The 13,243-nt window shown below is 41.2% G+C and overlaps 1 protein-coding gene across 1 annotated transcript; it reads left to right on the top strand.

Annotated features, from left to right (window-relative positions):
• The first annotated feature begins 9,901 nt into the window (after positions 1 to 9,901).
• On the top strand, positions 9,902 to 12,867 carry LOC110921744 (adenine phosphoribosyltransferase 4). Its single transcript, XM_022166094.2, has 6 exons — positions 9,902 to 10,100; positions 10,220 to 10,330; positions 11,988 to 12,080; positions 12,158 to 12,307; positions 12,394 to 12,452; positions 12,555 to 12,867. The coding sequence occupies exons 1-6, from the start codon at positions 10,013 to 10,015 to the stop codon at positions 12,627 to 12,629; spliced, it is 576 nt and encodes a 191-aa protein (XP_022021786.1). The 5' UTR covers positions 9,902 to 10,012; the 3' UTR covers positions 12,630 to 12,867.
• Positions 12,868 to 13,243: the final 376 nt, after the last annotated feature.

Below are 13,243 nucleotides of genomic sequence, written 5' to 3'. Positions count from 1 at the left end.
CGACAGGCTTTTCCACGAAGTGTAGCGTCTCATTGACCTGAAGATCGTCGAGTGGTATTATTGCGTCGTGGTCGGCTACGCATTTTCGAAGGTTTGAAATATGGAAAGTCGGGTGGACATTGCTGAGTTCCTCCGGTAATTCGAGTTTGTAGGCAACTTTACCGATCCTTTCCAGAATCTTAAAAGGTCCAACAAATCGGGGCGCAAGTTTCCCTCTTTTGCCGAATCGGACTACTCCCTTCCAAGGCGATACCTTTAGGAGCACGTAGTCGCCAACTGCAAATTCGCGGGGCCTGCGTCGTTTATCGGCGTACATCTTTTGTCTGTCCCGGGCCTTTACCAAATTTTCCCTTATCTGGTGGATTTTGTCAGTCGTTTCTTGCAGAATCTCGGGCCCAGTCAATTGTGAATGACCGACCTCGTGCCATACAATAGGCGAGCGACATCTCCTACCATACAAGGCTTCGAAAGGTGCCATTTCGATGCTGGAGTGATAGCTATTATTGTACGAAAATTCGACTAACGGTAGGTGTTTGCTCCAACTACCACCAAAATCGATAACACACGCACGGAGCATGTCTTCAATAGTACGAATCGTTCTTTCAGTCTGCCCGTCGGTTTGCGGGTGGAATGCGGTACTCAAATTCAGCGTCGTACCAAGAGCTGCTTGAAAAGTTTCCCACAATCTCGATGTAAACCGAGCATCGCGATCAGAAATGATGTCTCGAGGCGTACCATGATTCTTAATGATCTCGTCGGTGTAGATTTGGGCTAGCTTGGCCACCTTATAGTCTTCTCGTATTGGCAGAAAGTGGGCTGATTTGGTTAGACGGTCGACTATGACCCAAATACTGTCGTGACCTGATGGCGTGGTCGGAAGCTTAGTTATGAAATCCATAGCTATGCTTTCCCACTTCCATACGGGTATCGGCGGTTGTTCGAGTAAGCCTGAAGGTCTTTGGTGTTCAGCCTTGACTCTTGCACAAGTTAAACAGCTACCAACATATAGAGCAATATCCCTTTTCATCCCAGGCCACCAGTACTTGTAGCGAAGGTCCTGGTACATTTTGTCCGCACCGGGATGAATGGAATATCGGGATTTGTGGGCTTCGTTCATGATGATCTTTCGCAAATCTGTCCTCCTCGGAACCCAGATTCGGTCCAGATAGTAGAATATCCCGTTGGCTTTGCTCACGAGCTGAGTTCCATCGTGATAGATTCGTTCTTTCTTCAACGTACGCTCGTTAAAGCAAGCGTGTTGTGCTTCGCGGATGAGAGCTTCGAGGTTATACTGAGCCTGGATGTTTCGAGCACCTATCACGTAATTCTTTCTGCTGAGGGCGTCTGCAACTACATTCGCCTTGCCTGGGTGATAACGGATCTCACAGTCGTAGTCGTTGAGAAGTTCTACCCATCGGCGTTGACGCATATTGAGTTCTCTCTGGTTAAAGATATGTTGTAGGCTCTTGTGATCGGTGAAGATCGTACACTTTGTACCATACAGGTAGTGTCGCCAAATCTTTAAGGCAAAGACAACTGCGCCTAGCTCGAGGTCATGGGTTGTATAGTTCTTCTCGTGGATTTTGAGCTATCGAGATGCGTAAGCTATAACCTTGTCTCGTTGCATGAGAACACAGCCAAGTCCAAGGTTTGAAGCATCACAATAGACAACGAAGTCATCGCTTCCGTCCGGCAGTGTAAGAACTGGTGCATGGCACAGCATGTGTTTGAGGGTTTGGAAAGCAGTCTCCTGCGCGGTTCCCCACACAAAAGGCTTGTCTTTATGAGTAAGGGAGGTAAGTGGTACAGCAATCTTTGAGAATCCTTCAATGAATCGCCGATAGTAACCAGCTAATCCGAGAAAAGAGCGAACTTCTGACGGATTCTTTGGCGTAACCCATCCCTTGACTGCCTCAATCTTTGCAGGATCAACGTGTATCCCCCGACTATTCACAATGTGACCCAGAAATTGAACTTCCTCCAACCAGAACTCACACTTGGAGAACTTGGCGTAGAGTTGGTTTCCCTGAAGCAACTCGAGAACCAATCGCAAATGCTGCGCATGTTCGGCCCTCGATCTGGAATAGATCAGGACATCGTCGATGAATACAATGACGAAACGGTCTAAGAACGGTTTACACACGCGATTCATCAGATCCATAAAGACCGCGGGTGCGTTGGTCAAACCAAAAGGCATGACAACAAATTCGTAGTGGCCGTATCGGGTTCGAAAAGCGGTTTTGGGTATATCTTCCTCTTGAATCCGCAACTGATGGTAGCCTGAACGTAGATCAATCTTGGAGAAACACTGAGCACCTTGTAATTGGTCAAACAGGTCATCGATTCTTGGTAAGGGGTATCGGTTCTTGATGGTCAGCTTGTTCAATTCCCGGTAGTCGATGCACATTCGGAACGACCCGTCCTTCTTTTTGACGAAGAGGACTGGTGCGCCCCATGGAGAAGTGCTCGGGCGAATGAAGCCTTTTTCAAGTAACTCTTGGAGTTGGTTTGAGAGTTCTCGCATCTCAGATGGAGCGAGTCGATACGGAGCTTTGGCCACAGGGTTGGCTCCTGGAATCAGGTCGATTCGAAAGTCGATATCACGACTAGGAGGTAATCCAGGAAGATCATCAGGGAACACCTGAGGAAATTCTCGGACAACAGGAACATCCTTGACTTCAACTTTCTTTTTCTTGTCCGTCTCTGCTACAACAATGTTGGCCAAGAAGGCTCGATATTCCTTGCGGAGATATTTGCGAGCTTGAAGACAGGACATGAGCTTGAGATCTTTCACAGTAGTTTCACCATAAACACATAAAATATCACCACTAGCTAGCACAAAACGAATCATCTTATCGGCACACACACTTCAGCATGGTTTTCACGAAGAAAGTCCATGCCTACTATGACATCGAAACTTCCGAGCTGCATTGGAATGAGATTAATCGGAAATATATGATTGTTGAGCTCGAGAGTACAATCACGGAGCACAGAATTGACAGCAATGGTTCTTCCGGTAGCGACTTCTACTTCGAAGGGTGTCGAAAGATAAGAGCGCTTACGTCTAAGAAGCTTCTCAAATTCAAATGACACAAAGCAGTTATCGGCTCCAGTATCAAACAAACATGATGCATATATACCATTCACAAGGAACGTACCATTGACCACGTTGTTGTCAGCTTGAGCCTGACGTGCGTTGATGTTGAAGGTTCTGGCGTGAGCTGCTTGCTGTTGAGGCTGTTGTTGTTGCTGGGGTTGTTGAGCTTCTTGTTTCACCACCCTGTTCGGGCACCGGTTTGCGAAGTGGTTAGGGTCACCACATGCAAAGCAGGTCCGAACATTGTTTGCCGGGGCCTGTGCAGCTTGAGGAGCTTGAGGAGCTTGAGGAGCAGGTAGCAGGGCTTGGTTAACAGTAGCCTGAGCTTGCGTTTGACGGGGACCATAGCGGCAACTCGCAGTGAAATGCCCGTAAACGTTGCAGTGGGCACAGAATCGGCAGGCCACACCCACCGGGTGATGATAGGAACATGTAGCACAGAGTGGGTGGGGGCCGGTGTACGCACGCTTCGCCGGCGGCGCATTGATCACTGGCGCTGAACGCTGTGGCTGTTGCTGCTGGGCTGGTACAGACTGTAGTGGAGCAGCAGTGGTTGCGGCAGCGCAACTTTTGTTCTTCTTTCTTCTTCTCGAAGACTTGGAGGCTTGAGTGGTGGTGTTGTCGGTTGATGCGGCGGTGACTTGATGCAGGGGCTTGACTTGCTTATCCCAGAAACCAGCCTTCACCCGCTTGTCATTAATCTCAGCGGCGAGCAGGTAGGTCTCCTCAATCGTTGCGGGCTTTGAAGCTAGGACAAAATCCGCTACACAATCAGGAAGAGCGCGGATGTATTTTTTGATGGTCATGTCGGGAGTCTTGACCTGGTCTGGACAGATGATGCTTAACTGCTTGAAGCGAGCAGTGAGACCGGCGTTGTCACCCTTGTCTTGTTTAATACCCCAGAATTCATCCTCCAACTTATGACGCTCATGGGAGGGACAGTATTCTTCGATCATGATTTCCTTCAGCTTCTTCCATGACAGAGCATAGGCTGCGTCGTTTCCGCGCTTGTTTCTTTCAGCAGTCCACCAGTCCAAAGCACGGGACTGGAAGACGCCAGTAGCATTGAGAGTCCGAAGATTATCTGGGCATCCACTTTGACGAAAGGTGACTTCTATCGAGTCAAACCAGTGAAACATAGCCGTTGGGCCATCCTCGCCGGTGAACTCTTTTGGCCCACATGCCTTAAATTGCTTGAAGCTAAAAGCAGTCTTGCTGGATTCTTTCGGAGCATCAGCTTGTGACATCTCAGATGATTTGCTGGCGTTCTCATAAACCTCACTCACGGCCTTCGCCACGGTCTTAGAGATGATAGCAGCCAGACGTCGATCTCTTTTCTCCTGGCGGGTAAGACGCGAGCGTGATCTAGGTTGTCCAGATGACGACATGGTCTGCAATAGACATCGTCACAGGCTCAACACAACGAATTCGAGTCTCACACGTTCTTAGATCTCTAAAGCTTAGAATCACGTCGCATCTCTCGTCACGTAACACATATAATCACATAAGCACATAATCATAGAGGCACATAAGCACAGAAGCAATTAGGGCACATAAGCAATTAAGCAAATTGAGCACTTAATTTCCTAAACACGTACGCAATTTTATCACAGAGGTAGTCAGAAAACAGAAACCTATAACCACAAGTCGAGTGCCGTTCGTTTTGCGTATCAGATAGCACCACATTGTATCGTCTATCTTAGTCGTATAGCGTAGCATAGCACACTGGTTTCGTTTAGATCACATCAACAGGGATTTGAATCGAGATAGGATAGCAACAAAGGTCACGCAGATTGATAACAAATGGAGTAACCAACAAATCTTAAAACACGTAAACAGGTAAATCATATAAATTCAACGAAGCAACACTCAAAATCGGAAAATGGATTGTCTGCGGCTACTAGACTTTGACTAACCATGGCAATTTAACTATTCACAGTTGACTTGTCGTCACTTTCGACTCTAGGGGACATGTTCCTGCCTCGATTCTTGGGCATTATGCATGCGCATTCTAGGTCATACTCGTGAGTTCAGGTCGTTGGAGTCCGTCAATTGCCTTGGCGAGATAAAATTAAAGTTGGAATAACTGCCAAGGTTAGGGTTTCACCCCTAGCTCAGCAATTTCTTCCTTGTTTTAAGAAAATTTAGAGGAAAGTTTTCATCAAATTACGGGTTTCAGCCCTAATTTGGTATAATTCTCCCCCCATTTGTTGATAGAAAATTGCACAAAGTAATTGGCAAAATTCGTAATTTTAGGCAGGAATTTGCGGGTTTCACTCCTAATCCCGTCCAAATTACGAAATTTGGCTCGGAGTTCGGATGTAATGATAGAATAGAAGGAAACAACATAAAATAAGCACATAAACTTGGTCTCTTGGTTCCTAACTATAGTCTAGGTCTCTAAGACAGCGATCCGGACTAGATCGTGTCTAACCTAATTCCCTATAGTTATGGCTCTGATACCAATCTGTCACACCCCAACCGATGGCGGAATCATCGGGGCGCGGCACTGAGCGAAACAGATTGTTCAGAAGTTTCCACAACAACTATCATACAATTCAGTTATATAACACGTCCCATACCGTGTCCCAAACAATAACAAGTTATCATAGAAATCAGCTAAACAATATGGGAACTGTTCCGACAACTCAAGTTTAATTATTACAGACCGAATTTAAATATTGTTTTAAGACTTCTAGACGGCTGTCCGTAAATCTTACTGACTACAGGTGCCAGTACAAGATCTACAGATAATTATGGCCCTGGGGCAGGTACGTGGACACTGTCCTAAGGTCACAGGCTCCTAGAAGCTTATTATTGCCTCGCTTCCCTAGCACGCTAGTAGCTTAAACACCTGTCACATACGTTAAAATAAAAGTCAATACATATAATGTAAAGGTGAGTACACAAGTTTGATATAGCATATAGAGTTCGAATAGTTTACGCATAACCAAGCACGTACACAAGGGCAAACGATGCATGTAAATTATCAACATGGGACCATCGATACCAACGACTTCGAGTTGACTGTCCGAGACAGTTCGCAATACATGATTACCACCGTAATCCATGCAAGTAATTGTCCTTAGCAACCCCCGTGGGAACGGGTGCTGAGTCCAAACTATAGTACTACGTTGCTAAAGCAGGTAGATAGCACTCCACGTGTAAACATAATAAACAGCAATCATTTAGACAAGTAATACATGCAAATAGGTTAGCGTTCAAATAGTTTGTGTTGTTTGTGGATTTGATAGATTACGTATGTAACACCCAAAAGTGCTGAAAGCAAAAAGGGATCGAGTATACTCACAGTGGTTGGTTGTGGATTGAAGGGAGCACTGAGAATAGTTTAGCCTGAATAGTTCGATAACACAACGATGAGTAACGCGGAAAAAGTAAACAATGTACTTGGATCGAGTAGGCCATTCGATCGGACAGCAGTTCGATCGAGTGGGCTGTTCGATTGGTTTGAAAGTCCGTTCGAACATCCATTCGATCGGCCGGCTGGCTCGATCGGCTGGTTCCTTCAAGTGGATTGTTTCTTCCTTTGATGTGAAGGATGTGTTTGTGTATGATGGTTTGTACTACCTTTCAAGTTGGCCGATCGAACAGCTGTTCGATCGGTTAGCCCAACCGATCGGCTAGCACTTCATTGTTTTCAAATATGTCACTCGATCGGCTGGCATGCTCGATCGGGTGACATTCCAATGTTTCGAGAAGTCTAAGTGTTTTGAAGTATAGTATCTCATGATTCGAGCAGTAATGATTACAATCGAGTGGCGTAGTCGATCGAACAGTACCTCGTCAATACTACACTTCATGAGTTTGTGGGACTAAGTGCTAGTCGATCGGTTAGCCTAGTCGATCGGCTGGCATAGTCGTTCGGTTGGACTGTTCGATCGAACAGCCTAGCCGTTCGGCCAGCTTCTCGATTCGGTTAACCTTTCACTTAACACTTGGTTATTCCCGTTAATTGTTGATGTTTTAGAGATATTTTGACTACGAGTTGAACCACAAAGCTGAAGTCCCTACTTAGTCTACTGACTCGAGCAGGAATCACCCAAACTCGGTCAGAGACGGTTTGGAACCCAAGTTTAACGTTTAACCCGAAATCGGCATATCTCTCGGTAGAACCCGAATCTTGAACCATGTGTTAGTTTAGAATGGTTTATAAGTCGGTTCAAGCTTCGTTTTCACCGGTTTGAGTGTAAAAGAGTTGAAAGATAGATGAAAACCCATCTTCCAATCCTTTTTCACCGTGAAATGTTAAGATCTTTGGAAGATTTTAGGTTATTTATGTGGAAATCGGTTAGATCTAGCTTATTCATGGTTGAATGAAGTCAAGAACATGAAGTTCTTGATGAACACCAAGAACACCATGATGACATCACTCAAGAACACCTAGATCTTGGTGATTTCATGGATGAAATTCAGATTTTGAAAGATAGAAAGATGTAGAATCGATTAATGAACAAAAACGTACAAGGATTAGAGCGAAATACTTACCGGTTTGAGAGAAATCTGAGATTTAGTGAGAAGAAGAGGCTGGTCGGTCAGAGCTTTTCCAAAAGTGGAAAGCTTGACAAGGACAGCCCTATTTATAGGCTTCCAAAAGAGGAAAGGGTCAGCTGATCGAACAGCATCCCTGATCGAGCAGCTGCACGATCGAACAGCCTGTTCGATCGGCTAGCCTGTTCGATCAGGTTGCCCTGTTCGATCGGCTAGCCTGTTCGATCAGGTTGCCCTGTTCGATCGGCTAGCCTGGTTTTGAGTGTTTCGCGACGATTTTTGATATTTCGACTTAGAACGATGATTTGAGAATGATAGAATTCCTAATCAAATTACTTTTAGTCCTAACTACTATATCTAACATACAAGCATCCTTACACCACGATTTGGATTCGATTTCGATTGAGTTTGATTCACCTTCGATTCTTGATTGATTTTGATTGATTCACCACACACTTTAACATAAAGTAAACATGCACAAGTAACACGTAAGGCACACACACACGTATAAAGGCATTAAAATCCCCACACTTGAGTTTGATGATCGATTTGATTAGCTTGATTATTGATTGACTAGCTTTATTGCATTGTTACTTCCTATCATTCACAGTCGGTCGTTGATTCACAGTTCGATTATCGGTCGATTAGTTTGATTATACAACACTTACTCCAAATAATACGAAAATCAAAATGAAACTAAAATGAAATTAATCTTTATTAATCTTTAATTCCAATAACAGTCAACACTTGACTTTGACTTTGACTTTTGGAAAACACGGGGTGTTACATTAACTCAGTTAGTTTTCATTGTTAAATCAGATTTAACCTTGAAAACTAACTAAGTTAGGGCTAAAGGACCTAACATGCAAGGGTTTGCAAACATCGAGTACGTTTTTTGTACACTTTGAAGATAACTGACATAGTTTGCAATCTGGTATAAACATAAATGATGATTTTTGTAATTTACTCTATCACAATGGAAAAAAAAACTTTGATGAAGTACAAGAAGATTCTGGTGGTGTTAGTCGATATTACCAAATGCTACACAATATCATGAAAGAGGTCGTACAAATACATGATTCAAAACGGCTACATCATGTACTTGTTATAGTAACCTGATTGACACGACAAGGATATTCCTTGTCCATAAGTCGTATCTTCTATAAATGATAGGAGCGAGTTTTCTGATTAAATTTGATACGAGTGGTAAGTTTGAGATAGATTAACTCTTTGATACATAAACATTAACGTGGTCATCACAGTTACATTAGTACCGAAAAAGTTTACATCAACATTTACGGGAGATCGCCTTTGTGATCTCCTCTCAAACTCACACATACACACTTAATCACTCTCCCTCATCTCTGTGTGTTATGTGCCTTTTTAATGAATTGGCTATTTATAAGCCACACTCAATCACTAAATGACTCTAAATGATTGAGCTAAATCACTAACATCATGTAAATGATTTACTCATTTACCCATTTTAGTGATTGAGCTTCAAGCTCATTCGTTTATCACACAATTCAGCACACAACTATTCTAGCATATTCAATCAACAACAAACACACCAAAATGCACTAACAATAAGGGTTATTAATGTCACTATTGGCTTATAAGCACTCCTCCACCCACCCCGTATGTAAGCATTCCTTATTCACGTTACCACCATGTATAGATGACATATTGTGATCACATATACCAGATATAATCACCAAGTTCTTTGCCCATATATAAAGTGTTAAGTCTATTACGAAAACTTATCGAACATCTGAACATAAAGCATATGATGAACATAAAGCATATGATGATATTCAAACGAACACACATCAACCTTTTTCCATGGGAGCAGAAGTTGAACATGTTTATCAAAATTTGGCCCGACAAGCCTAACATACAATGGTTTGAAATTGGTCTTTCACAAAAGTACAACCTAACTTCGAAGGCTTGCAAAAAGTATTTCTTTCCAATTTCTTGCTAACAAAGAAGGTACATGAACAATTAACACTTGTTTCAATGTAACATTTTCTTCGCGATGCTAGAAAAACATATAAATAATAGTTAGAGAACTTATTAAGTATTAACTAATTCTATCTTTGATGTTACATAAACGAATAAAACCATACCTATTTGATACTAAGTAACTTTTAAAACTACAAGGATCGTTTCTATCACTTTTATTCATTGAAATGCTACTTTCAAAATAACCCTCATTCTTTTGTAATACAACAACTTTCACCCTCATGAGGTAAAGTAACCACAACCCCCTCTTATAAATACACCATTTTTCCCTCCCAATTCTCCCCTCCGTTATAACTCCATCATTTAATTTTCTTCAACTGCTACTTCACCCACACACACACACTAAAACACCCACACACCACACGCAGTATCACTATCTGAACCATGTCGGCCGGCGAAAACGACGCTTCGGCCGATCGTATTAATGCCATCAAGTCCACCCTACGCGTCGTCCCCGACTTCCCCAAACCAGGTAAACTCACATAAATGCATAAGCTCTATGTTTTCCGGTAAGGAAAAAAAATGAAATAACACACATAATCTCGCTTGCATTAATGAACAATAATTGTGAAAAGATGTTGTGAACAACAGGAATACTGTTTTTAGACATCACTACATTGTTGCTCGATCCAAAGGCCTTTAAAGACACGATCGATTTGTTCGTTGAGCGTTACAAACAGAAAGATATTTCTGTAGTTGCAGGTAAAATATTTTTAACTTTGTTTAGGTTTTATTAAAGTTAATTGCAATTAGGATAAATGCTCATTGAACATCACCTTTAATTTCCCCTATATACTTATTGAAAGATAGGGTCCAATTTTGACTTTTGAGTTTTGCAATATAAAACAATCTTTAGTTGATAGCCAGGCTAGCAGATATGGTCACTTATTTCTAAATTTTTATACAGGCATTAAATAACTTTTAAGATGAAGTAGAAAACTGCAACTATTTCATTAATATCTATGCATTTTTGGTTCAACTATGATACACAGCTCGGTTTTATAAATCTTAATATATGTGTGAAACATTGCGTACAAGTGTATTTTAATTCTTCTTACATACTATGATTACATTAATATTTACGCATTTTGGTTTAACTATAATGCATAACACGGTTGTATAGGGAGAGTGAAACACTTGTATTATATTTTCTATACATCTATGTAATGTGACAGGAAAATTGCAATATTTCCAAATCTTTTTGCAAAGTTTCAAACTTTGTTGACTATCCTCCCACTATAATCCTTGTAAATGAGTGATGCTGTTGACTTTTATGAAATATATATAGTCAAATATTTCATTTTTTTATAAGAAGTGGTTGAGTAGAAAATTCATGACAGTTGAACGACTATGGTACATAAATATCTTATCAAAATCTTGCCCGAAGACATTACAGCTTAGGTGTTCGAAGCGCGATTGTTGTTTCATTCTTAATAGAACAATTCTTCGGTAAAAAAAAAAAAAACTGAGCTACAAGACAAGAAGAGGGTGTCTTAAATATGAAATCTTGTTTTGTTTTTGGAGTATTAAATATTAAGTAGTAGTGGTTGATAGATAGTGGGGATGGAGGGGTCAGTGATTACTTGATATGAATGAGTATGAGCGGCTAAAAGTGGCCTTTGCTTACTAAAGCATGTGCTCGATCTCTTTCAAGATCCAAATTTAGGGTGGGATAATGGCGGTTGTTGTTGTTGGGTAGGACCCCTCCTAGTAATGATGGATTTTTCAATCCCTTTTAATTGTGTTTGGTTTAGTTCCATTGCATTGTGGATTATATATTATATACAGATAATGAGAATTGTATAACGCACTTGTACTTGTACGTAGTGCTTTACTTTAGAGATATAATGGAAGTTCGAAAGACACTAGGGTAGATAGTTATAATTAATCATCATATGCATCACATAAAGCAAATCGTACAACTGTTTATGTGACACTTAAACTGATTCTCTAATGAGCGTGTCCGATGTATGTGTGTATCTATGGGGGGGGGGGGGGGGGGGAGGGGGGGGGGGTTGCGTCATCTGTATAATATATGCTTGTATGTGGTGTTTCGAGTCTGATCGCGGTTATCATCATATGGTGTTGAAAAGAAGGTGCCACTGTATATATATTAACTAATTACTTAGTGTTTGAATGAGTTGCTCACACTTTCTTTATGGTTAATCATTGTATTCATCTGTCTTTTTCTGATAATCAATTATTGTTGATCAAGTGGGTTCTTTTTTTATGTCTGTTAAAAGTCACTTGTTTTTTTTGTTGCAACCTAGTGTTTGGTTTCTGAACATTTAGACCAAATATTATGTTGTAAAAAAGCATTTTTAGGTATGGATATGTTAAGATGGTTGTGTACTGGCAGGTATCGAAGCTCGGGGTTTTATGTTTGGTCCTGCAATCGCACTGGCGATCGGAGCAAAGTTTGTTCCATTAAGGAAACCGAAAAAGTTGCCTGGTACTTGACATCTTTTCTTGTTAGCTCTCTATTGATGATACACACGTATGTGTAGTGTTTCACTGTTAGAACTACAGGTGAAGTTATATCAGAAAAATACGTATTGGAATACGGGACAGATTGCCTTGAAATGCATGTAGGAGCTGTTGAACGGGGAGAGCGCGCTCTTGTGGTTGATGATTTGGTTGCTACTGGTGGCACCCTTTGTGCTGCAATGAACTTGCTAGGTATCCCTTTACAAACTAATATTCCTATTCATATTTAAGAGAGCTAATTAACAAATCTTGATTAAAACAATTGACTTCTTTCCCAGAACGCGCTGGTGCTGTGGTTGTTGAATGCGCTTGTGTGGTTGAAGTCCCAGACTTAAAGGTTCCCTTTCCCAAACACGCATATATGTTATTTCGCGAGTTATATTTCTGCAATAATATGGATCCAAAACTAACTGTTGTTTTGATAATTTGGATTGTGTAGGGCCGTGAACGATTAAGATTGCATGGGAAGCCGTTGTATGTACTAATCGAGTCGCAGTTTGAGGCAACTTCATGATTAAATGGTTCGTTGTGGGTAAAGTGTAGATTAGAGAGCGCTATTATTTGGTGCATATCTCATGAAAATCAGTTTAGTAATTTCTTGAAGATAAAATTAATCTCCCACATCCCTACTTTTCTGTGTTTAGGGGTAGGAAAATTGAATTTCACCAGAGAAAAACTGTTCCTTTTTCATGGGTACATTCCATAATTGCAGCTTCGTTGTAGCTGGTGAACATTTTGATTGTCGGTGGTAATTTTGACGCGTTTATTTAAGTAAACGGGCCAATTTAAGTCGAATATTATCTTATTCGTGCCAAATAAAGAAAATATTTAACAAAAAAACATATCAGATGGGTAATGTAGAATGTTGTACGATATACATATGAAACAAATAATTATTAATATCCAAGTAAAAGAAAGAATTCTAACCCTTTTCAACCATTGAGCTAATCATGTATGTAATGGTTAATATTTTATATAATAGTGAAAAAAAACTCCTATGATCGATACCTTTGTCCTTTGGTGTTATCGTATTTTGCTACTAACCTTGTAACTAGCTAGGATTTATATTTAAGTTTGTAAATGCATGGTCACTTAAAAGGATTTGGTCATCTAAGTTTCTTTGGTTAT

The sequence above is a fragment of the Helianthus annuus genome, chromosome 17 (assembly GCF_002127325.2).
Source record: "Helianthus annuus cultivar XRQ/B chromosome 17, HanXRQr2.0-SUNRISE, whole genome shotgun sequence".
NCBI classification, from domain to species: Eukaryota; Viridiplantae; Streptophyta; class Magnoliopsida; order Asterales; family Asteraceae; genus Helianthus; species Helianthus annuus.
The sequence above is the reverse complement of the archived record's forward strand: the minus strand, read 5'-3'. Positions and strand labels throughout refer to the sequence as shown.

What these genes read in the sequence shown, in the direction of transcription:
- LOC110921744 (XM_022166094.2), top strand. Translation starts at nt 10,013, where the DNA reads ATGTCGGCCGGCGAAAACGACGCTTCGGCCGATCGTATTAATGCCATC. An exon ending in AGATATTTCTGTAGTTGCAG is followed by an intron (nt 10,331 to 11,987) that starts GTAAAATATTTT and finishes GTGTACTGGCAG; the next exon opens with GTATCGAAGCTCGGGGTTTT. An exon ending in TGCTGCAATGAACTTGCTAG is followed by an intron (nt 12,308 to 12,393) that starts GTATCCCTTTAC and finishes CTTCTTTCCCAG; the next exon opens with AACGCGCTGGTGCTGTGGTT.